The sequence below is a fragment of the Schistocerca serialis genome, chromosome 1 (assembly GCF_023864345.2).
Source record: "Schistocerca serialis cubense isolate TAMUIC-IGC-003099 chromosome 1, iqSchSeri2.2, whole genome shotgun sequence".
Lineage (NCBI taxonomy): Eukaryota > Metazoa > Arthropoda > Insecta > Orthoptera > Acrididae > Schistocerca > Schistocerca serialis.
In genome coordinates, this window is record NC_064638.1 from 396,438,656 (window position 1) to 396,466,233 (window position 27,578).

At 40.3% G+C, this 27,578-nt stretch overlaps 1 protein-coding gene across 5 annotated transcripts in view; it reads left to right on the forward strand.

The window, feature by feature from the left end:
* Window positions 1-27,578, forward strand: part of LOC126471512 (ribosome-releasing factor 2, mitochondrial) — a 239,993-nt gene that overhangs the window by 114,022 nt on the left and 98,393 nt on the right. For all 5 annotated transcript variants that reach the window (XM_050099755.1, XM_050099761.1, XM_050099747.1 and 2 more), the window contains 2 exons: window positions 6,630-6,761; window positions 6,855-7,016. In XM_050099755.1, the coding sequence (XP_049955712.1) occupies window positions 6,630-6,761; window positions 6,855-7,016 (294 nt within the window). The remainder of the gene's footprint in view (window positions 1-6,629; window positions 6,762-6,854; window positions 7,017-27,578) is intronic.

Here is a 27,578-nt window from a genome sequence, read left to right on the forward strand (position 1 = left end):
TGTTTCAGTGCCTACTAGACACAACCGTTTATTTTAATAACAGTGTAGTGTACAGTATCGCCGTTGTTATCGACCCTCGTATCGTACAGGCTTTTGTTTGTTTGGTTAGAACAGCTCAGTGTCGGTTAGACCGTCAGTGAGAGAGCACTTCGATTTCCTGCTGCTAATAAGGCGAGTACACCGTTCGCTTGTAGGGTAAACATAGTCATGTGTAGGGACTGTGGTTGTTGTGAGCGGACGCAAGGAGAATTGGCCACTCTTCGGGGGCAGGTGGAGGCTTTGTCTGTTAGGCTCATCGAGCTCGAGGCGCAGGCGTCGGCTCGTAGTGGCGTTGGGGCAACTGTGGTGAGACCTATGCCTACTTCGGTGGCCTTGGAATCGCATGGAACCCCTGATGTCGCTGCGTCTTCCGGCAGTGAGCATCTTACCGGTCAGCCATCACTCCAGGGTGAATGGCGGACAGTGGTGGGCTCGCGCGTGCCTGGCCGAAAGGCGAAGGTGGGATCTGGCCGCGTGGCAGCTGCCTTACCCCTTTCCAACAGGTACGGGGTGCTTCCTAGTGGTGATGACATCGTTTCCGAGCCACCACAGGATGCCTCGCCTGTTGGGCCAGTGGCCGATTCTCCGGCAAGGTCCCGACAGTCACAGAGGGCGGGCCTATTAGTTATAGGGAGCTCCAACGTTAGGCGGGTTATGGAGCCCCTTAGGAAAATAGCGGGTAGGTCGGGGAAGAATGCCAGTGTGCACTCGGTGTGCTTGCCGGGGGGTCTCGTCCCTTCCGGCAGCTATTGAACGCACTGGGTGTGACCGGCTGCAGATAGTAGCACATGTCGGAACGAATGACGCCTGCCGCTTGGGTTCTGAGGCCATCCTTGGTTCCTTCCGGCGGCTGGCTGATTTGGTGAAGACAACCAGCATCGCACGCGGAGTGCAAGCTGAGCTTAATATCTGCAGCATAGTGCCCAGAGTCGATCGCGGTCCTCTGGTTTGGAGCCGTGTGGAGGGTCTAAACCAGAGGCTCAGACGACTCTGCGACTATAATGGTTGCAAATTCATCGACCTCCGTTATTGGGTGGAGAACTGTAGGGCCCCCCTAGACAGGTCAGGCGTGCACTACACACCGGAAGCAGCTACTAGGGTAGCAGAGTACGTGTGGCGTGCACACGGGGGTTTTTTAGGTTAGAGGGACCCCCCCTTGGGCGAAACGATAAAATACCTGACGGCTTACCAGAGAGGACATTATCTTCGTTGATAAAGAACGTCCGTCCTCAGAGACCAAAAACAGGAAAAGTCAACGTAATATTGGTAAACTGCAGGAGTATCCAGGGCAAGGTTCCTGAATTAGTATCTCTTATTGAAGGAAATAGTGCGCATATAGTATTAGGAACGGAAAGTTGGTTAAAACCGGAAGTGAACAGTAACGAAATCCTAGACACAGAATGGAATATATACCGCAAGGATAGGATAAACGCCAATGGTGGAGGAGTATTTATAGCAGTAAAGAATTCAATAATATCCAGTGAAGTTATTAGCGAATACGAATGTGAAATAATCTGGGTTAAGTTAAGTATCAAAGGTGGGTCAGATATGATAGTCGGATGCTTCTATAGACCACCTGCATCAGCAACCGTAGTAGTTGAGCGCCTCAGAGAGAACCTGCAGAACGTCGTGAAGAAGTTTCGTGATCATACTATTGTAATAGGGGGAGACTTCAATCTGCCAGGTATAGAATGGGATAGTCACACAATCAGAACTGGAGCCAGGGACAGAGACTCTTGTGACATTATCCTGACTGCCTTGTCCGAGAATTACTTCGAGCAGATAGTTAGAGAACCAACTCGTGAAGCTAACGTTTTAGACCTCATAGCAACAAATAGACCGGAACTTTTCGACTCCGTGAATGTAGAAGAGGGTATCAGTGATCATAAGTCAGTGGTTGCATCAATGACTACAAGTGTAATAAGAAATGCCAAGAAAGGAAGGAAAATATATTTGCTTAACAAGAGTGATAGGACACAAATCGCAGAATATCTGAGTGACCACCATCAAACGTTCATTTCTGAGGAAGAGGATGTGGAACAAAAATGGAAAAAATTCAGAAACATCGTCCAGTACGCCTTAGATAAGTTCGTACTGACTAAGGTCCAAAGCGAGGGGAAAGATCCACCGTGGTATAACAATCATGTACGAAAGGTACTACGGAAACAAAGAAAGCTTCATCATAGGTTTAAGAGTAGTCGAATCATAGCTGATAAGGAAAAGCTGAACAAAGCGAAAAAGAGCGTAAAGAGAGCAATGAGAGAAGCATTCAACGAATTCGAACATAAAACATTGGCAAACAATCTAAACAAGAACCCTAAAAAGTTTTGGTCATATGTAAAATCGGTAAGCGGATCTAAATCCCCTATTCAGTCACTCGTTGACCACGATGGCACCGAAACAGAGGACGACCGAAGAAAGGCAGAAATACTGAATTCAGTGTTCCGAAACTGTTTCACTGCGGAAAATCGTAACACGGTCCCTGACTTAAGCCGTCGTACGGACGCCAAATTGGAAAATATTGAAATAAACGATATCGGAATTGAAAAACAACTGCTATCACTTAGTAGCGGAAAAGCATCCGGACCAGACGAGATACCCTTAAGATTCTACAGTGATTATGCTAAAGAACTTGCCCCCTTTCTATCAGCAATTTATCGTAGATCGCTGGAAGAACGTAAAGTACCTAGCGACTGGAAGAAAGCGCAGGTCGTTCCCATTTTCAAGAAGGGTCATAAATCAGATGCGAATAATTATAGGCCTATTTCGCTTACGTCAATCTGTTGTAGAATAATGGAACATGTTTTGTGTTCTCGTATTATGACGTTCTTAGATAATACAAATCTCCTTCATCATAACCAACATGGATTCCGCAAACAGAGATCATGTGAAACTCAGCTCGCCCTATTTGCCCAAGAAATTCACAGTGCCGTAGACACTGGCGAGCAGATTGATGCCGTATTCCTGGACTTCAGGAAGGCATTTGATACGGTTCCGCACTTACGTTTAGTGAAAAAAATACGAGCTTACGGAATATCGGACCAGGTTTGTGATTGGATTCAGGATTTCCTAGAAGAAAGAACACAACATGTCATTCTTAACGGTTCAAAATCTGCAGATGTAGAGGTAATTTCGGGAGTACCGCAGGGAAGCGTGATAGGACCTTTATTGTTTACAATATACATAAATGACTTAGTTGACAACATCGGTAGCTCCGTGAGGCTATTTGCAGATGACACGGTTGTCTACAAGAAAGTAGCAACATCAGAAGACTCGTACGTACTCCAGGAGGACCTGCAGAGGATTAATGCATGGTGCGACAGCTGGCAGCTTTCCCTAAACGTAGATAAATGTAATATAATGCGCATACATAGGGGCAGAAATCCATTCCAGTACGATTATGCCATAGGTGGTAAATCATTGGAAGCGGTAACGACCGTAAAATACTTAGGAGTTACTATCCGGAGCGATCTGAAGTGGAATGATCACATAAAACAAATAGTGGGAAAAGTAGGCGCCAGGTTGAGATTCATAGGAAGAATTCTAAGAAAATGTGACTCATCGACGAAAGAAGTAGCTTACAAAACGCTTGTTCGTCCGATTCTTGAGTATTGCTCATCAGTATGGGACCCTTACCAGGTTGGATTAATAGAAGAGATAGACATGATCCAGCGAAAAGCAGCGCGATTCGTCATGGGGACATTTAGTCAGCGCGAGAGCGTTACGGAGATGCTGAACAAGCTCCAGTGGCGGACACTTCAAGAAAGGCGTTACGCAATACGGAGAGGTTTATTATCGAAATTACGAGAGAGCACATTCCGGGAAGAGATGGGCAACATATTACTACCGCCCACATATATCTCGCGTAATGATCACAACGAAAAGATCCGAGAAATTAGAGCAAATACGGAGACTTACAAGCAGTCGTTCTTCCCACGCACAATTTGTGAATGGAACAGGGAAGGGGGGATCAGATAGTGGTACAATAAGTACCCTCCGCCACACACCGTAAGGTGGCTCGCGGAGTATAGATGTAGATGTAGATGTAGATGGGACCTAAGGATGCATTGCAAGGAAAACTCCCATTTACATAATTCAAAGAGAGGAGGGGCCAGCAAGATGGCACTCGTTGTGAAGCAGCCATTGAACTGAGTGAAATGAAATGTGTACTTCCACTGGGCAGTCTTGACCACAGTCTGGAAGTGAACATTCATTTGTGTGGACAGCTGGTTAGTGCTGTCTCTGGTGGAATATCATAGGATAAGTCACTGGCAGGAGCTTCAGTCCCATCAGACAGTCCAAAATGCGTCAAATGTATTCAAGACAACAACGTACAAGCAATTGCACTTTCTAGAGCCACTGTTTCACTGTGAGTTAGTGAAGTCGACATTACCATCAATGAAGAAACTTAACCATTGGAATTTTGAGTTGTGAGAAACTGTACCTGGACCGGTGAGATGTGTTTAGTGTTGTTGCAAGTTGATGGCGGCATCATAACCCAAGATGCACTTCAGACCAAGAGTGGGGAAAGTTTATTTGAGATCAGCTGCGGATTGATGTTCATGCCACCATTCTTCATGTGATTCTGAAACCTACCAGCATGTCATGTGCACTCATTTCTTTCACACACAATACAAGTTGCAAATCAATATATTTGATTAGACAGTGCACAAGCTCATTATTTCCTGAATGCGTAAGACTGGTTTTAGGCACAGTTACTGCGTGTGAAGATGTTCACCTGGCTCTGGTGGTCACATAACTACAGTCCTATTGAGTAATTGCAGGGACATAATCAAGAAGGATAGAAATAGCGCCATAAAATTTTGGGAGGGCTGTTAGATGTCAATAACTTGCTGCAATGATATTTGTGTCCAGAGTTATCTGACTGCTGTGTTAATACTCTGCTACTGTTTAATGATCTGCTTGATGTCACACAAAATGCAAATACAAGCAGTAAAAGTGCATCATCTGATAGCAGGCAGCAATGTACAAGTCTGTGCAATTCAAGTAATATATAAAATCCAATCCACAGCAGAGGATGGTAAACAGCATATGCACAGACAGTCTGAAGTGAGTCCAGTTGTGGAAAGGCAGCATGATATTTATCAGTAGATGATCTGTCCAGTAAGTCAATGGTAGCAGGTTGAAATGAAAACTGGACATTGAAATACTGGTTCTGCAGGAGTTTATTTATCACCACTGGGGTCCTAGTGGACATGATCAGGAGAAAAAATGTGGCCTATGAATGTGGCATGCTGGTGTAATGTTGCTTTCTGATGGGTTACTGCCCCTGCTACTTGCTGAAAAGAATACATTTGTTGTAAATGATTTTAGTAAGCTGTTTTCTTGCCATCTTTATTTAGTATCTAAAATAAGAGAATCGATTGCTGCCTGAATCTTAGTGCTGGACAGTGAATTTGTAATTGTGTAACTGTTTTTGTTTTCAGAGGTATATAGGCCAGTTTTACCTGGTAGGTTTTAAATATGTAATTATATTCACGTATCAGGCATTTTATTCATACAGTATGCCATATCAGCTACATTGATCGGCAGTCCTCCAGAATTTTCATGTGAGGCATTTCAGAACTGATAAATGTCAGTAAGCAGTTATATCAACAATTTTGGGATAAAAATCCATATCCATACTAATACTGTATTGTAAGTGCGAAAATGTGTTTGCCTGTTACCTTCTCTTGACAAATCCACTGAACTGTTTTAGATGAAATTTGGTTTGGAGATAGGTTGATAAATGAAGAAGAGTATAGGCTACTTATGAAAGTGTGTCGTACAAGACATTTACTGACTGGAAGAATGTGATGTGAATTAGGTTACAAATATTTACTCTGTGACTTTTGAACTTTATCATATTTGTGCAAATGCTTTTATTGGTTTATATGTTCCATGCAATACAATTCGATGTTGTGGTTACAATGGTTATACAATCCTCAACATGTTTAACCCATACTTCCATATTAATATTATTAACTGGAAACTAACTGTCAGCTATGTATTCATGACTTAGTTGCTGAACCAGTTCTGATGAAATTTGATGTGGAGATTAAAAATATTCATTAGGAAATATAAACCATGCAAATTTGTTGCATAATGTACACTACCCTTCTGCATGCATTGCTCAGTCGTGACACTGTGCATACTATGTTATCATGCATTTTGGGGGAGAGGGGAGGTCAACACACCATGAGTTGTACTTAGCCAAACGGGTACACACATGAGGGCAGCTGACGTTATTTCTCATACAGTAGCTTACTTACTCACCATTTACTCATCGTAACAAAACTACTGACATGCGAGTGCAGCTATGGATAATAGCTAGTTTTATATAATGTGTGATGGCAAAGATACAGCTAATCAGTGACATTGACCATTGACCTCCCAAATCTCAGATGCCACTGTTTTCTTTTTTTTCCCCCACAAGAGACCTTTGGCTACACAATTAAGTGCAGTAAGCACAGGGAGTGGTTTAAATATTTCTCCTTCCTCCTGAAATGCATAAGAAACAATTTTAGTTGTTCTAGAGGTGAGTGAATTTCTGTTCACATTGATGACCACAATTATTCTTGTCTCTTCAGAATCAAAAGATTTATAATATTCAGCAAAAACTGACGGAGAATACTGGGAAACTAATGGTTGTCTATGCAGATGAAACTACTGAAGTTAATGAAGTAACAAATGGAAATATTGCTGCTGTTTCAGGTCTGAAGGTGAGATTAAAGTTTTAATAGTGTTGGAATATGCTGTGTGACATATTTAGGTCTTATTTATTTAGTTTAACATTAATTTTTCTGTTTCTTCAGAGTACAGTAACAGGAGATTTTCTGACATCATCACATGCCATTGCTGAAAGAGCTAGAAAGGCTCTGTCTTTAAGGAATAAAGTCACTGTGAATGAAAGCTTTGGAATTGACACCATTGTGCCGGACCCTGTCTTTTTTTGCTCAATAGAGCCTCCATCACAGGTACCTAACATTGATAGTATATTAGGAGCCGATATTTATTCGTTTGGAAAATAAGTTTTGCCTTTTGACTCTAATAAGAAAATGTGGAAATATGATAGTTTAAAACATGATGGGAGAAGTGTACATTATTCATCCCTTTTCATTATATCATCGTTTGCTGTTGATTCTCCTTGATCTTTCTCTGTTCTTCCTTTTTCTTTCTTCAGTGTCCATCTACAGGTTGCATCTGCTTGTCCTAGATTTTGCTCATTTGTTTGTTTTACTTTTAACTCCTTTCCTGTTCTGTGTTTCGCTGTCATAATTATACTCCTGGTAGTAGCTCTGTACATAGTGTCTCTTATCATTTGTGGTCTTGCAGGGTGTATACGCCCTGGGACAACTGGGAAATCTGGGAAAAATTGGGAAATTTTTTATCTGGGAGAAAACTGGGAAAAACCCGGGAATTTTTCATGGTTTTAATTTTCAGTTAAATTTTTGTAATTTTGACTGGTAAAAACTGATACTCTAATAAAGAACAATATTGTATCCCACTACTGCAAAATAATACTGGAGCAATAAAATGTAAACTAGAAAAAAAAACAATATAAAACCTTAGTTGCAAAAGAAATACACCCTTTACAACAGCAAAGTACCATGCACACACAAGCATCTGCCGATAGCAAAATACGTCAAAGGCCTTAGGGAAATACTATGCTATACTTTGTAACAGCAAACTGCTTCTGCTGAGTGTGATGTCACATCTGTTTACATTAGATTCATTTGAGCAGATGCCAGTGGGCTTATGCGCATGCACAGTTCAGTCACATGTGAGCAGTACCTTCTCTTGCTTCTGGCTACTTGAACCCAGATGCTAACTGGAAAAAATTTTCTGGAGCTATCAATCAAGTGAGTTAAAATACATTCACATAGTTATGGAAGGCTGAAATATATTGTCAGTTTCAGTTTCCTGATTTTATTTTATTTTCACGTTTTGGGCAATCAAGCAATAATCGCCTTCCAGAACAATGAAGTTACTTTCATCAGTTTGCTAAAGAAATTTCCCATTGTTCGCTGAATTTCCACGTTTTCATCTTCTGGCATGTTTGGAATTTTACCATAATAAAGAACCAAACATGAGATAGTACAGTTCTGGTGCTTCAAGACATTTACATCCCGAAAACCACACTGAAAAGCTTAATATGAGGTTTGGACCTACTTCATTGTGAATGTGGACATACAAATGTGCACTTCAAGCTGAATTATACATTTTAGTATGGTTTACAAAATTCCAAAGCTCTTGGAATATCCTCTGATGTTCTGTTTCTTTTATGACGTAATGTAAGATCATTTAATGCTTTATACATATGAACATACGGGTTTCCTACGCCATCGTAGCTGCGCATGTGCAATAAGGCTTGTTTTCTGGCTCTCTCTGGCAACAGCCGAAATGAACCTATCTGTGACAGGTGTTGGGAAAATATGGTGAGTGGTGATTTGAATAGCATTACTTTCAAAGTAAATTTCCTTTGATGCAAGATGAATTATGTTACGTGTCAGAATGTGCAATGAATTTTTTAAATTACAGATCGTTTGTATCTCATTTGAAACTTAACACTTTGAGGAGTAGGGAGCCCAGAAGACTAGATATTTATATTTTACTGGCACATTTGTGTGAAGTAGTTTAAAGTGTAAAACACGCAAAAAAAAAAGACCAATATCACATGTGAAAGTGTAGCTTCTGTTGTAGCGCATTAATATTTGAGATCAAAGTTATATGTGAAAGCTTAGCTTTTCTTGTAGCCACACTATATTTATTAATTTAAACCCTTAACTTTTCTCATTTGTGGGTCCACTCTTCGTAAGTGATGTTGCTAGTGGCTGACAACTTCATGTTTCCTATCCTCTGAATATCTGCTGTCATGGCAGGCGAGATGACGTGACATGAGCAATGATTCGCTTACAAAAGGGCATCGCAATCTCTATTTCAGTGCTTTGGAAACTATCGTGCTGTATTTGGTGAAATTCAAATTTATACTTTCGTAATTATGAAAATATTCAGTGTACATGTTGCTGCACATCAGAGATCTTTCCAGGACCTTTTCTTTTTTGCTGGGTTTCGTTTTCTAAAGTGGCGGCTGGAAGGTCTACGCCAGTGTATGAAATGTTAACCATTCAAAGGATTGATGAGTTGTTAATTTGTCGTGGGAGAGAATACTATCACTTTACGTGGAAAAAAGTGTATTTTTTTAATCGGGAAATCCGGGAATTTTTTTTCCTTGTCCACGTATACACCCTGTCTTGGCATCATTTGATTACTTTCTACTGTTTGTTTCATTGTTTTAGTTTCATATGATTCTTATTTTTGAATGAACCTCAAACATAGTAAACATCTTCAAAATATGCTGTTTTTCTGTGTTTTCTCAATACTAATACTAATGTCTCTCAAAAGAACACCAATTTTATTTAAAGTCCACAATATGAATACTGGTGATTGGAAGTACACAGATGGCTGTAAAAGATCACCTGAAAGACTGTGTCATTTAACCAAGTGTAGAGCTTTTGTTCATTGTAAATGACTGTGTATACTATTTTTGAATGGTTTACAAAGGAGTTTTGTAATATTCATCATAAAACAGCACTTAGTTATGTCATTGCTTAGGGATGGAAAGTATACGATGAATAATCTGTTCAGAAAGCAATTTGTCATAGCTTAGGATTAGAAAGTATACAATGAATAATCCAGTCAGAAAAACAATTTTAAAACTGATAAAAATAATTGGCTAATATTCAAGACAAGTGACTGTGAGAATACTAGACTCACTGAAGTCAGTATTTATGTCTTTCGATTTGGTGAAGCTACAGTGTCCAAATTTAAGCATAACTGAGAGATTCAAGCATATTTTTGAAGGGTTGCAAAACAAGAAACAGGCATTTGGCATGCCAAAGTGTTAAAAACATTGCTATTTGTTTCTCTATGAGAAAACACTAATTTAAATAAGAGAGAAAGAAAGAACACTTGTGGTTTGTATTGATGTGATATGTGTTCTGGAATGGTTCAAGAGTTATGTTGAGAATGCCATTCATGAGAAAAAGCTGTGTAAATATCTGAAAAAGGTCTTAATTGTGGCTACTCGGCTCTTGTTCAGCTCCTGAAAGCAACCCACTAGTATCCTATAGAATTAAGATTTAGACATGGTACCGTGCAGATGGGCATTATCCTTACAACACATTCTCTGCTCCCGAATTATTCCAGCCTCAACCTATGGTAACATACTGTCCCCATACCCCCCATCCAACTGTTTCCATCCCTTACGTCCTGTCAGTTCCTCCCCATTCTTGTCTCCCACATTGTTTGTTTGCTACCCCCTGCCAATGCACCCACCCATCTTTCCTTGCTCCTCTCCTTTTTTGCTCTGTTTTCCCCACCTGCCTGCCGCACCACCTCCTGATGCTGCATCTGTTGGCAGTCTAACCCCTGCAAACTCCGTCAGACAGTGGTCCTCTTACCCCACCCCCCTCCCCCGCCCCCCACCCTTACACTGCTATCCCTTCCCCTTCCCTGCCCCTCCAGAATGCTACTTCCATTCCATATGATAGCTGCATTGTGGTCTGAGCTTCCAGAGTTGGCGATCATGTGTGAGTGAGGTGTGTTTGCTTGTGTGAATGAATGGTGTATGTTTCTCTTTCTTTTTCTGATGAAGGGTGTGGCTGAAAGCTTATGTTATGTTTAATTGTGCCTGTCTGGAACTTAATGTGTCATCTTTACACTATCTTTTTGCACATCATTGACCATTGAGAAATTCCTATATGAGAGCCGCTTAATGGTAATGGGCATTGTCTTCCATGTAGAGGAACTGCCAACTAACTGCACAAATGAAATGTCACACAAGTGGTTGCAGTGCTTCATCTTTGTACATGTGGGTGTTAAAATACGCCTAACAACAAATGAAGACCCAGACAGGTGTGTGATGTGAATATTATTGCAACTTGAAGTAGAATTTTTCTATGAAGAGCACATTTCTTCATTCACTTATGCTTGAGTCAGCTTTACTATTCTGACTTCAGAATAAATGGGCTAATTTCTGCTCTGTGTTGAGTGAGAGAAACCAAGCGCTCTGAATCTTTGATACGTGGTTTGCTGGGAAACTGCAACTCCTTTGTAAGCTACAACCTCTGCAGACAAATGTCTTGCAGACATTGTTGACTTTCTCATGTGTTTAAGATCAAAGATTGTTGCAGATGAAGCTGAGTAGCACAGTCACTGTGGTTTAATGGTTATGATACTACACTGTTGCATAGAGGGTCGTGAGTTCAAAACTCACCTAAACTGTAAAATTTTAATTTCTGTACTTGATTCGAGTACATTCTAGAAGTATTGACAAATGTCAAGAGTCGTTGTACTGCAATGTTCTGTAACTGTGTATATACCGTATGTGTTCTGGCCAGAGGCAGTTCGCTCCGCGCTCTTGTATGTGCAAGTGCTGAATAAACCTTTGTTAAGTGAAGTTAGTGTTCATCATTCATCTAATTACACCTCCTTCTATGTGACATTATTCTGGTGGAGGCGCTGGGTATTGGAACTTGTGATAGCGCACATTATCGACGACACAGTGGCATCCATCAGGCCACGGCAGAGTTGCCGTTTACATAGCGAGAAACCCAAGTTTGACCCATATTCAACAGATTGCATTCTAATGGAGACAGAAGAAGAAGAGGCCATTACAATGACAGCAACTGTGTGCCACCGTATGAGACAGCCTCCCAAGTTCTCTGCTGATGATGGCCAAGGTCCAAACAAGTGGCTGAAGGTATATGAGTGTATAGCCAAATTTAACAAATGGGATGACACCATGTGTTTGGCTAACATATTTTTCTACTTGGAGGGCACTGCCAAGCAATCGTATGAGAATAACAAGGAGAAGTTCACAAGCTCGGAAGTATTGCAGGTGGAAATGCGCAAGTATTTCAGTGACACACAACGACAGAAGTGCAAGATAAATTAAAGTGTAGGGCACAGTGTCCATGAGAAACTACAGCATCCTACATTCAAGACGTCGTGGAGCTGTGTAAAATAGTGGATCCTAGGATGGAGGAGGAAGACAAGGTTGCACATCTCATGAAGGGTGTTGCTGAGGACATGTATGAAGCCCTACTCCTGACGGAGGTTTCGACAACAGATGACTTCATAAAAAGGTGACAGCATATTGAGACAATGCATCAAAAAAGAATTACATGCAAGAAGTTTGAATGGCTTCCAAACATCGTATCATTGTCTGTGTTGGAGGAAGGAACTGATTTCAAAAGTGTTCATCATCAGATGGTGAGAGAGGAAGTTCAGAAGGCATTTAGATTGCATGGCGAGCAAAAAACCGAGATGCTCCAAGAGGTCATAAGGGAGGAAGTGGAACAGACATTGAACCCAATCTCTTGTCCTACATTTCCCTTTAAAATGGTGAAAAAGTCGAGACCCAGGCGAAATTATGTTCCTACATCGCCGCATGAAGAACCTGTTTGGGCACCAAGGAAGACTGACGTCTGGAGGACCAAGGATAACCAACTAGTATGTTTCCATTGCGGACGACGGGGACATGTGGCTAACTATTGTTGACGCCCGCACCAGAAGACAGCAGATCGATCTTAGCCGACGCCAACTCCAGGACGATGAAGATGAACAAGAATTTGTGGGTGCAGGACGCTGTAGGTCACCACTGCCACAAGCTAGCCGCTGGAGAGGAGACTCCCCATGACGCCGATCAAAGTCTCCATCACCGTTTAGAAGCCCCAGCCGATCACATAGCCGCCGCAACCTGGAAATCTAAAGGGTGTGACCTTCCTTGGAGATGAGGCCACCAAAGAGAAAAATCCTCCACAGTTGATCACTACAAAAATGATAGGAAACTATTTAGATATCCTCATGGGTGGCTGACCAGCCCAAGCTCTTGTGGACTCTGGAGCATCATATTCAGTCATTTCAGAGAAGTAGCATCACCAGTTGCAGAAAACTGTATTCATCGACAACAAAACATCTCTGCTGAAGGTGGCTAATGGGAAATATGTAAAACCTACAGGAAGATGTGTAATTTGTGTGGATATAAGTGGCCATACACAGCCCTTAAAATTCATCATCTTACAAGTGTGTAGCCATGACATCATTCTCGGATGGGACTGTTTGAAAGCTTCTCAGGTGATTATAGATTGTGGTCACTCGATGATTATGCTAGACAAGATGACATACTGTGGACAGGAGATGTGTGTGTGTGGAGACTATGTGTACTGCATGAAGTGATCATTCCTGCAGTCAGCACTAGAAAGGTAACTGTCATGTGTCATGCAATGCATCAACCCATGGATCTTGTAGTGGAATGTAAGAGAAGCATACCACTGAAAAATAATTTGGTCATTCCAGCCTCTGTCATCTTGTTTAAGAATTGTGGATAGTTAACTGTTGCTGAGAACCACAGATCCTTCTAAGATGCATGTGCATAGCACACGCTGAGCCGTTAATTGCCGAACAGCTGAGCATCATAGAAACCTCCCATGCCAACTCTGTGGGCGAAATTTGCACTACCACTATGAGACAAGATCTTCTAGCTTGACTATCACCAGATTTCACTAAGGAATGACAGAAGAAGCTACTTGCCATTCTTCAAGAGTTCTCTGAATGCTTCAATCCACAGGTGAAGAGCAAATTAAACAAATTGATGGTGAAGCACTGGATTAGCACTGGAGATCATCAACCAATAAGCCAGAGAGCATACCGTGTGTCAGCAACCAAACGTTGAATAATTTGTGACGAGGTAGAGAAAATGATGAAGAATGTCATCATTCAGCCTTCACAGATCCCGTGGTCATCACCAGTGGTTCTGGTCAGGAAGAAGGATGGCAGGTGGCACTTTTGCATTGATTACAGGAAGCCTAATAAGATAACTGAAAAGGACGTTTACCCCCTTCCACAAATTTACGATACACTAGATTGTCTGAAGGGGGCTAAGTTTTTCTCAACCATGTACATGTACTTGGGATACTGGCAAACCGAAGTAGATGAGGCTGATTGTGAGGAAACTGCATTCGTCACCCCTGTGGGCCTGTATGAGTTTAAGATAATGCTGTTTGGTTTGTGTAATGCACCAGCAGCTTTTGAATGGATGAGGGATAATCTTCTGAGGCACCTGAAATGGATGATGTGTCGTTTTTATTTAGATGACATTATAGTGTTGTCAGAGACATTTGATGAGCACGTAAAAAGATTGAGGGCCATACTTAAGTGTCTCCAACCAGGCCGCCTGAAACTTAATCCAAGAAAGTGTCTTTTTGGAGCAAAAGAGATCAAAATACTTGGACACCTTGTGTCAAATGAAGGTGTGCGGCCAGAACCAGAAAAGGTGAGATCTATAATGGAATTTCCTATTCCTAAAGGTATTAGAGATGTGAGAAGCTTCCTCGGATTATGTTCTTATTACTGTCGTTTTATCAATGACTTTTGTATCAAAGCCAGACCACTCCAAGAGTTGTTAAAAGCTGATGCTAAATTTATCTGGGGTGGTGCTCCAGAAGATTCTTTCGATGTGCTGTGTAAAGCTCTGACGACTAACCCTGTACTTGGTCTGTATGATGAGAGAGCACCTACAGAACTACACACAGATGCCAGTGAGTATGGGATCAGTGCTGTTGTGGTGCAAATTTCAGATGAAAAAGAGGACACTTACAAAAGCTGGGAGAAACTACTCAACTACAGAAAGAGAATGTCTTGCTGTGGTCTGGGCCATGTGCAGCTGTTGACAGTATCTCTATGGAAGGCCATTCACAGTTGTTACAGACCATAATTCATTTTGTTGGTTGACAGGTCTTAAGGATCCAACAGGATGACTCGCCAGGTGGGCACTACATCTTCAAGAGTATGACATTACCATAATGTACAAAAATGGAAGAAAACACCAAGATGCCGCCTGTCACTAAAGAAACCCTGTGAAAAACCATCAAGACTTTGATGAAGATAGTGACTGTCTCACTGCACTCCACGATCTCTCTGCTGAGCAGAAAAAGGATGCCAAGATGTCTCAAATTATGCTTGCCTTAAATCGGGCAGAGGATGTGAAAGGACAATTTGAGGTAGTTAATGGATTACTTTGCAAGAAAAACTTTGATCCATTTGGAAAGAGGTGGCTACCAGTGATCCCTAAACACATGCGCTTAAATGTTCTACAGAAATTCCATGACACACCTGAGGCTGAACATTGAGACATACGATAGGATCTGCAAGAGATTTTTCTGGCCAGGTTTATTTAGGATTGTCCATCACTATCTGTCGCACTGTCGAGAGTGCCAGAGGATAAAGGCAGTTCCTCAGAAACCACCTGGCTGACTCATACCAATTCCACAAGCCAAAACACCTTTCCAGCGTGTTGGGATTGACCTCCTTAGATGATTTCGAATGTCTGCTAGTGGCAATAGATGGATTATTGTTTACACTGACTATCTAGCCAAATCATCATGAAGGACATTGTATTAAAAACACGGTGCCCCAAGGTTGTTAATTACGGATCGAGGGAAAGTTTTTCAGTCGAATCTTGTGACAGAGATAAACTGTCGGTGCAACATTACCCATAAAGTGGCAACTGCCTACCATCCACAAACTAACGGGCTTACTGAATGCCTTAATAAGACCTTGGCCAACGTGCTATCAATGTTCGTTAATGTTGAGCAGAGCAACTGGGATGAGGTGCTACCTTTCATGACATTTGCCTACAACACCACCAAACAAGACACCACAGCATTTACGCCATTTTTCCTGGTGCATGGTCGTGAGGCGGCTACAACAATGGACACTGTGTTTCTGTTATATCCTGATGATGTGGATGATAACTACATCAGCCAGGTGTTAACCAGAGGTGAGGAAGCTTGGCAATTAGCTTGACTCTGCACGCTGCAGGCTCAAGAAAACGATCGCCAAAGGTATGACGCGAGCCACCGCCCTGTTGTCTACCAGCCTGGTGACCTCGTTTGAATCTTCACTCCTGTTTGGAAGGTTGGTCTCTCTGAGAATCTCCTCAGGCGCTACTTTGGACCTTATGAGGTTGTAAAACAGTTGTTTGGTGGTTCTTATGAAGTTGAAGATTTCGACCCTGACGCAAGATGACGAAAGATCAGATATACGGTCCACATCCTTCAAATGAAGCGCTATAAGGATCCTGCAAACCAGGGTAAATTTGAAGCTCCAGCGGCAGCCAACAAGCAGAAAGGTGATGAAGAGCATAGCAGCAAAGGAAGTTCTAAGAAGACCACCGCCAGGGCGAACATCAGTCATAGGGAATTGGAATATGCAGGACCGATGACTTGATCCCGGACTAGGAGGATGTAACACTGAGATGCTGTTCTCTTAAGGAGGGAGCAATGTCGCAGAAGAATCTGAGTTGCACAGTCACCGTGGTGTAGTGGTTATGATACTAGACAGTTGCATGGAGGGTTGTGAGTTCAAAACTCACCTGAACTGTATTCAGTTCGAGTACATTCTAGAAGTATCCACAAATGTGAAGAATCATTGTACTGAATGTTCTGTAACTGCATATATACTGTAAGTGTTCTGGCTGGAGTCAGTTCGCTCCGCACTCTTGTATGCGCAAGTGCTGAATAAACTTTCGTTAAGTGAAATTAGTATTCGTCATTCATGTAATTACATCTTCTTCTATGTGACAATATTAATCATGATCTTAGCCAATATTATACTGACCTATGACTATCTGTGTCTTGGAACTATAGCCAAAGCTTTGAAATGATATTTAGTAGGTGCTGTGATTGCATTCTGTATGTGATCTAATTTAAGATGCCTTGGGGTTCTACTTAGCAAAACATAGTGAAAATGCTGTTTTTGTGTCATTGTATTATAAACTTCTCCAAGACACTACACTTACTTCATTACGAGAGAGCAAACATGATTGAGTTATGAAGAGTCTAATGCAGATAGCAATTTCTGCTTTATGAGTATATCTTGACAGTAGCTTAACCTTTTCCCTCTCTGGTTGATTTTGTTTAACTTTTTGTCATTTTAGTACTGCTTTGAATTGTAGTTATTGTACTGGAAGATAATATCCTTGATGGTGAATGACACTGCATGATACATTTGGCTACCTGAAATGTTCTCATATTTCCGAGTCAGAATTCACACTCGACGAGGAAATATACAACTAAAAGAATACTGTCAAACTATGACTTCCACCAACACTATGCTGTTTTGCACTATAGAGTGGATCCATAAAGTTGTTATAAACTCTCAGGAATGCTGGAGACGGGTAAATATTTCAATTCGAGGTAAAGGACTTTGGTCCAGAAACGACAGAGTCGAAAGTTATAAGGAAAAATTGTTCTAATGCCTTGATAGTGAACCTCTCCTACTGCTAGCTCTTTGCTTTCCTTATTTTTGGAGGAGGTAATATGAACTAAAACAAGAAAAAGTGTCCATTAAATGTGGGCTCTTAAGTGCGTACCTTAAGAACTATGAACCTTGTTTAGTAGAAGAGATGTGTTTCACAGTAGCAAAGATGAACAAGTCCTCATAGCTCTTAAGGTATGTACTTTAGAGCTCGTATCTCTTGGAAGTTTTTTTTGTTGTTTTGATTCATAGTACTGCCCTTAAAATATGGGAAGCAAAGAGTTTGCAGTAGAAGAGGTCCCCTGTCAGAACAATTTTGGCTTATAACTTTTGATGCAGTTGTTTCCAGACCAGAGTCTCTTACCTCAATTTGATACATTTCTCCTCCTCCAGCATCCCTGAAAGTTTGTAACATAACCACGGAATCACCCGGTATAAGCCTAGGGGCCTCTGGACATCTACTGCTGTTTACCACAACTGTGCCAGACATATAATGTATAACCTGCAGGACATTGTTTGCATTAAATCTAAGATATAATACTTTGGTGGTAGATAGTTCTCCAATTACTCCTGCCAACAAAGGCTGTCAGGTCTCAAACCAATCATCATCATCACTAAGGTAACAAGTTGAATAACTTATGGAGGTGGTGTCTGGAATGCTCTTCCAGATCCTGGAGAGCAAAGGATTCAATTTCAGAAATTTCCTTGTGGAAGACCCAAATGCAAGGCCTGCTCAGTCCTGGTAATCATTGCACAACTTTTTATATTGGTTGAATATCAAACAGTTGTCTAATAGGATGAATGACCACAATCAAACTTTGACCAAGAGCAAAGTGGACCCCCTCCCCAGTGGCACATCATGCAGCTGAATATAACCTGCTTGATTTCAATGGCTGATTCACAACCTGGACCATCTGGTCCTCCCCTCCACTGCTACCTTGTATGAGCTGCACAGATGGGCGTTATCCTTACAACACATTCTCCACTCCAAAAGTTATCCCAGCTTCGACTACAATAACCTGCCATTCCCACACCCTCCACCCTCCACCCAACAGTTTTTGCCTCCCCTGTCCTTTAACATCCCCCCAGTTCAAGTCCCTTCAGGCTTATTGTACTCACTGTCTGGCAATGCACCCTTCTCTGCTCCTCTTCTTTTCCACTTCCCCTTCTCATCACCCACCCCCTCATCCCCACGACCCAACCCCACAACCTCCAGATGCTGCCTGAGTCTGGTAGTCCTTGCATGCTGTCTGTAGACAGCACTCTTCTCTCCCTCCACCATATTCTGCTATCTGTCGCCTTTCCCTGTCCCACTCATGATTGTTGCACTCATTCAATGCAACAGTTTCAGTCCAGCTAAAGCAGATGGAAGTAATGGTCATGTATGGATGAAATGTGGATGTGTGTGTGTTTTTCTTTCTGTTCTAAACAAGGTTTTGACCAAAAGCTTTGTGTATAACTTCTTTCCATTGTACCTGTGTGCAACTAAGTGTTCACCTTTACGGTGAGTAGCAATCTATCCTTTTCATAATTGACCATGTGTTACTCACCACATAGAGAAGGCACTGAGTGGAAGACAAGCACATTTAAAAGTAGGCTGTAAAGTATCTGTCTGTTACTCAGCAATCTATTCTAATTCACATTGTCATAGTTGTTTTGGGGATTTTCTGTTTTTCAAGAAGTGTGGCACAAATACCAGTATTCCCACCCCCATATAGATTATATGAATAGCACGAACTAAATGGTTTTGCTAGATCAAGGAAAGTAATGATAGGACATCTCTGTTCATTTTTAGTTCTGTGTGGACTTCATTTTTAAGCAATTATATGGCCTTCCTTATAGAGGAGCCCTTACAGAAGTAAAACTGAGAAGTTTTCCACATAGTTTTACTGGAAAAGTGTGTGTCTATTGTGAAACATAATACTTGCTTAAAAAAAAGAGAGAAATTGATTATCTTTATTTCTTTGAGAATGTACTGCTTCCAGAATTTCACCTTTTAAAGAAATGTGTTTTGGTTCATTGACCAATACGAGACTAACAGACTAGTCCATCACACTGATTTTTGTTACTTTTCATATTGGGACTTTGTGTTTGTCAGTCTACCAAATCCATCTGTTTTCTTTTTTTTAAATATATTTTGTTTATTTATTTCATTTATCTATCAGATTCTGTAAGACCAAGCAAGTGACAGCTACTTGGTCATAGTACGAGTTAGTACATAGTTTACAGAATGCTGGCTAGAAAATTTAAAAACAGAAGAACTAATAAAAATGAAAAGAAATTGTGAGAGAGCATACAAACAGATAATACATTGCGGGAGAAAGGTTCTTGATTATTGTGAGAAATTCCTGTACAGAATAAAATGAGTGTGCTTCAAGGGAAACCTTTCAGCTTGGGCTTGAGTGATTGTGATTTATCACACAATCTTTTCTGTTCTGCTGGAAGCCTAATGACAATGAAAGCTGCTGAAAAGTGCACACCTTTCTGTATAATGCTGAAGGAAGTGTTATCAAAGTGTTTATCATTTTTACATCTATTGTTCATTGAATGAAACTTGCAGTTTCTTGTAAATGAGTGAATATTTCGAATAACAATTCCCATGGTGCGATATATGTATAGGGATGGAAGAAGTATAACTTCAAGAAACCTGAACAATGGCCTACATGAAACTCAGAAACTGACATCACAGATCAGTCTGATTGCCCTTTTCTCAACCAAGAACATCCTTGGTAAGTGCACATAGTTTCCTCAGAATCTCTCTATATGAGACAACAGTGTGAAAGTAAGCAAAATAAACAAGCCTTCAAGTGTCAGAGACAGTGGAGATCATTCTGTTCTATACAGAAAAATTGTGACATTATAAAATTGTATCGAATTGCAGGAAGTCACTTGGTGCAGGGAGTGGCAATTGACCCTCAACATAAACAAATGTAATATATTGTGAGTACATACACAGCAAGACCTTTTATTGTATGATTATAAAATTACAGGACAATCACTGGAAGCAGTTATTTCCATAAATATCTAGGAATATGCATATGGAGCGATTTGAAGTGGAACAAACACTTAAAATCAATCACAAGCAAGTCAGATGCTGAGCTGAGATTCATTGGAAGAATCCTCAGGATATGTAGTTCATCAACAATAGAAGTAACATTCAAAACACTCATTTGACCAATATTTGAATATTGCTCCTCACTGTGGAGTCCGTACCAGATAGGACTGATAGAGGAAATAGAGAAGATCCAAACATTTTTCATTACCATTTATTATGTGCAAAATTGTCATGGGAATGCTCAGCCAACTCCATTGGCAGATGTTGCAAGAGAAGCATTCTGCATTACGTTATGGTCTACTGTTACAGTTCCAAGAACGTACATTCCTAGAAGAGTCAACCTTATAATGCTTCCTCCTACATATATCTTGCAAAAAGACCACGGAGACAGAATTAGACAGATACGAGTCCATACCGAGGCTTACCTGCAATAATTCTTTCCTTGATGCTTATGTGACTGGAACAGGGAAAGAGGGACACAAAGTACCCTCCACCACATGCCATAAGGTGGCTTGCGAGTATAGACATGGATGTCGATAGTGAAGATGGCAGCCTTCAGTCTCTGCACAATAGCTTTAATGTGATACTTCCAAGACAGCCTTCCATCAACCCTCAGTTCTAAGAACTAGAAATGGTTGACTTCACTGAAGTTTGACCTGAGACCAATAAAATTTTGCTTTTACAAGAGTTCCATGTCAGGAACTGTACACATTGTAATTGGTTGTCATTAAGTGTTAATCAGCTCTGCAAATGCTATGTGCTAATGTTACTGACGATTCTATTAGCTCGTCATTCATTTTACATTTTATATATCTCACAATAATACTTTTATCATCTTCAAAGAAAAAAAATTTTAGGCATCCATCATGTTTAGTTGCAGAGCATTGATAAGTATAAGAAACACAACACATACAGAACATAACCCTGTGGAAACCCCCACTTTATGTCCCAGTCATGTTCAAACTACTTCTCTGTTTGTTTACACTTCCTACTTTCCAGATACGAAGTGAGCCATTGTTCAGATTTTCCCCTAATCCAATAATACTTCAAATCATCCAAAAGTATTGCATGGTCCCTATATACAAAAGTTTTCGTTAAATCCAAGAAAATATCTACTGTCCACAGTCTGTCATTTAGTCATGATAGTGCCTCACACATAAAGAAATAAATTGTGTTTTCTTTGGATACTCCTTTATTGAAACCACATTGTGAGTTTCAGAGCAAATGTCCATTGAGATGTTCTACTACTTCCCTATACATTGCTTTCTCAGAAACCTTTGGAAACACTGGCAGTAAAGAAATTGGGAGGTAATTGTCATGTTTCCTCCTACATGATATTAAAATGTCATTTGTTATGTAGGTAGGTTTTCAGTGGAACAGTGTTACTGTTACATTCATGTGGTATGCTGTCAATCTTGGACAGTGATGGTTATTTCATGGTAACTAGCTGCAATACCTGGCATTACCTGGGTTGGAACATATCGCATGTTGTGACATGAGGACCACTCTCCCTGTCAGATATATACAGATGTATATTCCATTAAATGTGTATTGTTGTGTATACTAAATTAATTAATCAGTGATGTGATAAAATAGTATTATTTAAATAGAACATTTCAGAACCAAAAGTTACTTAGTTTAGTAATAAATTTAATTTTTATTGTATATTGTGTTACAATGTTTTATTGTTCAGATTATATATGAGCAAATTTCGAGGTGATCCAACTTGTTAGCATGTGACATACAACTTGGCACTTGAAAATCAAGATTCATTTAAGTTAACACCACATTATTGGAATGGTGCTATAAAGTTATTATAATTATCTGCTGCATTTATCTTCAAAGATTTTGGAACTTTCTGGAAAAATCCAGCTCAGTAGCTAGTTTCTAGAAAATTGTGAATACATCCCTGTCCGTCACTGACACATTTTTCTCCATGACCACTCATTTGTGGTTGTGATGGTAGTTATAAATACATATAGGGGAAAGACATATTATTAAACCACTGTAAAAGAATTTGTGAGAAATAACTTTTGATTTCTGTGTTATATGCAGATTTAATACAACTGTTGTGAAATCTGAGCACTTGCTAAGCATGTTATATTTATTATTATGAAAAGATTACTGCTAAAGAAATTAAGAAGCGAACAGACCTGAGTATGACCAAGTTTTTTTTTTTTTTTTTCCTTTTTGTTCTGTTTTGTGAATGTCTTTTCTACAAGGAAATGTGCATAGTTAGTTGAACCAGTGTGCATCATTGAGATAGGGTTGGCAGGTGTACCTTGTTGTTTCCATTTTGTGAACACCTTTTTATGTCTAACAAAGTGTACCACAGACAGACTGAACAGAGGGAAGAAGCCTGCCAGCAGTGTTTGAATGAGGTCATGTACTGATGTGCTCTGCAAGACATTAAATATTTGTGCTAGCAATGATCCAGTCTATGGAAGGAGTTAGTAATTAGCACTTCTGCATTAAGTTGTCTCCTGCAAATTGCAGTTGTGGATCCAATACTTCTTCAGGCTAAACATGATGTTGAAAGAACTACACCACCTTGCTTCAAGAATGCTTCTCAAAGGTAGACATTTTGCAGTCTGTTCTTTCTAATTAATAAAAAAACATGGAGAATTTGTAGCAGTATTTTTGCACCACATTCTCAACTTCACTGTTTCTCACAAGGACAAGGCAAGCTACATACAACTGATTTCATTATTCATGTACATGAAAGCAGAATTTTTAAACATAAGTTGTGTTGAAAAGTCCTTTTGGTCCAATGTAGTGACAGTTAATGCTAACCAGTATCACCACCTTATTTCAAACCAGTGTCACCTTGTTATTTCGAGTACCTATGATTAATTCAATTAAATCCTACCTTAAAATTACAATCTACTGCATGGAAAATTTACAATAGTGAATGCTATGGTTATATGGCTTATTAAACTAAGAAACTGAAGGACACACAACATTATTGAGTCATTTTGTTTCAGTACTTGCTAAAATTTCATAATTTTGAATGTGACGGGTGTCATGTAAACAGGTGAGTAGCCACAGGGTTACATTTCATGTGTGTTATGTTTCTTGGTACTTATCAGTGATCTCCAACTAAATATATCTGTTCTAACACTACTTTCAAAATTCATCCCTTCAGGATGTGGCAACCAGTATAACAAGTAGGATAATTGATTTTCAGGAGGAAGACTCTGAAGCTGAGATAGTATTGGTATCTGGTCTAGAGATGAATGCTGTGACTGCACTTTAGTGGGAAACAGTAACTATCAGAATTACACAAAGTACATTCAGAAAGTTTTGCACAGTCATCTCTAATTTTTATTATTTTTTGCAGGAGGAGAATGAAATTTTTTGTGAACATACTTGGAACATGAAACTGGATACTTGGAACATTTAGCTATACATTGAGCCTACTCAATGCAGTCTCCATCAGCTGTAACACATCTGCCCCAACATTCTTTCCATGATGTAAATGCACTTTGGTAAAATTCTGGGGATTGACTTTTACACCATCGCTTGACACAGGCAATAAGGTCTTTCTCACTATCAAATGTTTTACCACGCAGGTGGGCCTTCAATGACCAAAGAGGTAAAAATCAGATAGAGCCAAGTCCAGACTGTAGGGAGGATGAGGAACAATTTTCCAACACATTTTCCTGATTTTCTCCTGCGTCATAAGGGTTGTAGTGGGTTTGGCATTGTCATGGTGTAGTCTTATGAGTTGACCCTGAAGCTGTTGTCTGTGGGTCTTGATGCTATGTCACAGCTTGTCCAATGACAAACAGAGATGGTCCTGGTTAATTGTGTAGCCAGGTTCCAAAAAGTCAATGAAAATGGCACCACACTGATCCCAGAAGAAGGAGGCCATTACCTTTCAGCCTGCTGTTTGTGAAAGTCTTCGTTTCTTCTTCCGAGGGGAACCCGGATGACGCCACTCCATGGATTGGGTTTTGCTCTCAGGTTTGGACAGAAACAACCATGTTTCATCCTGTTTAATGACACGATCAAAACACTGTTTCCATTCTTCAGTAAAGGTCTTCATGATACCCTCGCACACATTCTTCCTCAGCATTTTAATTTCTCATGTCAGTAATCTAGGTACCCAACGTGCACAGATTTTTCTGTACCCTAGTGACTGTACCAGTGATACCACACTATCCAATGACAAACAAGTCATTTCAGCAAGCTGTCATGTCATCACACATCTGTCATTTTGGATTATTTGATCAATGGTCTCCTTATTCACATCACTCACTGCCATCAATGGTCTACTGCAACGTGGATTGTCCAGTAGAGAAATCACCTTCTTTAAACCTCTGCAACCACCGCTGGATACTGCAGCAATCCAACTGTGTCCTCCCCATATCACTACGTGGATTGTCCAGTAGAGAGAAATCACCTTCTTTAAACCTTTGCAACCACCGCTGGATACTGCAGCACTCCAACAGTGTCCTCCCCGTAAACAGGAGCAACTTCCTGTGAATCGATGTGACAGAGTCATCACCGGTATTGAAGAGGAACTCCATCACAGACCGTTGTTGCAAGCTGACATCTATTTCATGGTCCATTATGGCTCACCTGTAAATAAAAGAAAATACTTTTATACACCAACTTATAGCTAAATGTTCCAAGTATGTTCACAAAAAATTTCATTCTCCTCCTGCAAAAAATAAAAAAGTTACAGACTACTATGAAAAACTTTTTGAACGCCCTTTGTAACTAAAGGTAATAGTGAAGTGAAGTGCATACTTTGTTTCCGGAAATAACGAGCCTCTTGTCTGCCCACTAAATGCCCAGGAAGAAGTACAGTAGCTTAATTAATGTTCAGACAGGAATAAAAGGAGTTAAAATTAGTAACAGAGTTCAGTTTATTCTAAAATAGTGTTCAAAATGTTAATATTATTGTTTTTAGTAGTGAGTCTGAAGTGATATGTTAGGGCAGACAGCCAAGGTTCTAGCAAGATTACACTACTCAACAGCCATGACCAGATTCTCATAAGAAAACACAATAAGAGAATGACATAATTATGAGTAGAGAGAAATGAAGTAGGGTTAGTTAGTATAGATTGATTATTAATTCTGCATATCTGCATGAAATTTTTACTGAGAGAGAGCTACCCAATAAAGTGATAAAGGTTTGAAGCAATGTAATATATTTATTGTTCAAGTCATCTGCATTGTGTATTTCTTGCCAAGTTTTTGCTTTGAGATTGGGGTGGACTCTTATCTCTAAATCTTCTATGTGGTACTTTGGGATTTGACTCGGAGTTGATTCCTTTCAGCATTACTCTCTGTGTATCAAGATCTGAGGGACCATTACTAATTTTTCTCCCACTGTGCCTGTCATGTAGTGTTTCTGTGAACCGTAGATGGAAACCAAGCAAGGTGGCACAGTTTTTAGCACACTCTTCATGCATTCAGGAGGATGTTGGTTCAAATACACATCTGGCCATCCAGATTTAGGTTTTCCAAGGTTTTTCTAAATTTCTCCAAGCAAATGCTGAAATGATTTCTTTGAAAGAGCATGGCCATTTTCCTTCACCTTCCTTGAAACATTCACCTCAGTGGTGATGGGACATTAAACCTTAACTTCCTTCCTTCTAGCTGGAACGTATTCTGTCTGCAACAGGTCATCAGATTAAAGTAATTCCATTAACATTATTTCATCTGGAGAAATATTCAGAAAGTTTGTGCTGAAATCCCAGCACAAAATTAACTTCATATTGTTCGTAGGAACTAGGCCTAGCCCAACACCAAGTCTGGAGAGTAAAACCCTGTAGTCTGAATAAGGGGATCTGTAGTGATCCATAATGAAGAGTTTTTCCCTTGAAAATTCTAACTTTCCTGTGCAACCTTCAAATATTTGAGCTTTGCAATGTTTTGATATGTACACTCTTCCGAATGAAGCGTTACTTTTGGCATGAATTGCCACTGTTACTTGTTTCAATGAATTCCTTGCAGACAAATCAGATGAGACATATTCCTCTGAAGGAAGCCTTAGTATTTTTTGCTAAGTGAATGACGCTCTGAGGTACAAATAATGTGTCAAATACTATCAGCGGTTCATCTACTTTACTTTTAATTGCTTTAATATTTTGATGAAATAAGCGTACTCTACCTGTGATCTGCATTCCTCATTTATTGAATCAATTTTCATCAGTAAAGCAACTGTCCTCAAGCAGGGATACCTCTTACCGACTTCATCTTAAGAAAGGTGTAGCCCTTCTCCATGTTACCACTGGACTTGACCATGAGTAAGCTCAAGTCCACCTACTACAGTGTCACCAACCTTCCCTTGCCAGTCCTTTTCAGCTGTAGGGCATGCCTAATATAATGCTGTGAGCCCAGACTAAGACAGAGTGACATGGTGCAGTGGTTAGCACTCTGGACTCATATTCAGGAGGATGACAGTTTGAATCCACTTCAGCCCATCGTGATTTAGATTTTATGTGATTTCCATAATTCACTCCAAGCAATTGCTGGGATGGTTCCTTTCTAAGGGCATGGCCTTTCCTAGCCTTGAAAGAATCTGAGTTTTTGCTCTGTCTGTAATGACATCACCATCGACTGGATGTTAAACCTTAATCTTCATTCCTTCTTTATCAAACTATTTTAAATGATCCCAAATCATCATACTACCTCTATCAAATTTCATGTCACAATAGCACACTGAAGGTTAAGCACTGTCGCGCTTGGCTAGCACTTGAATGGGTCACCACCCGTGTCTGCTGAGTGTTGTTGGCAAGTGTGAGGCCAATTGAGGTACTACTGATTGAGAAGAAGCAGCACTAGTCATGTCACAAAAACTGACTATGTCTAGGAGAGCAGCATGATGACCACATGCCCTTCCATGTCTGCATACAGTCACACCTAAGGGCAGAGGATGACACTGCGACTGGTCAGTACTGTTAGGCCTTCATTGCCTGTTCAGATGGAGTTTGTTTGTTTTGTTTTATAACACAGTAAAAAAAAAAATACTTTCTCAGGTTCTCACATGTCATTCCATAAAACATCCTTCACAAGGCAGTGATAGGATAGACTGCACCACTCTAAGTGACATTGTACATGTGTTCTTATTATCAGTGACTTCTTTGCTCCAGCATGATCATAAAACACGAATGCTATCACTTCTCAATGGATGCTTATTTTACTGATT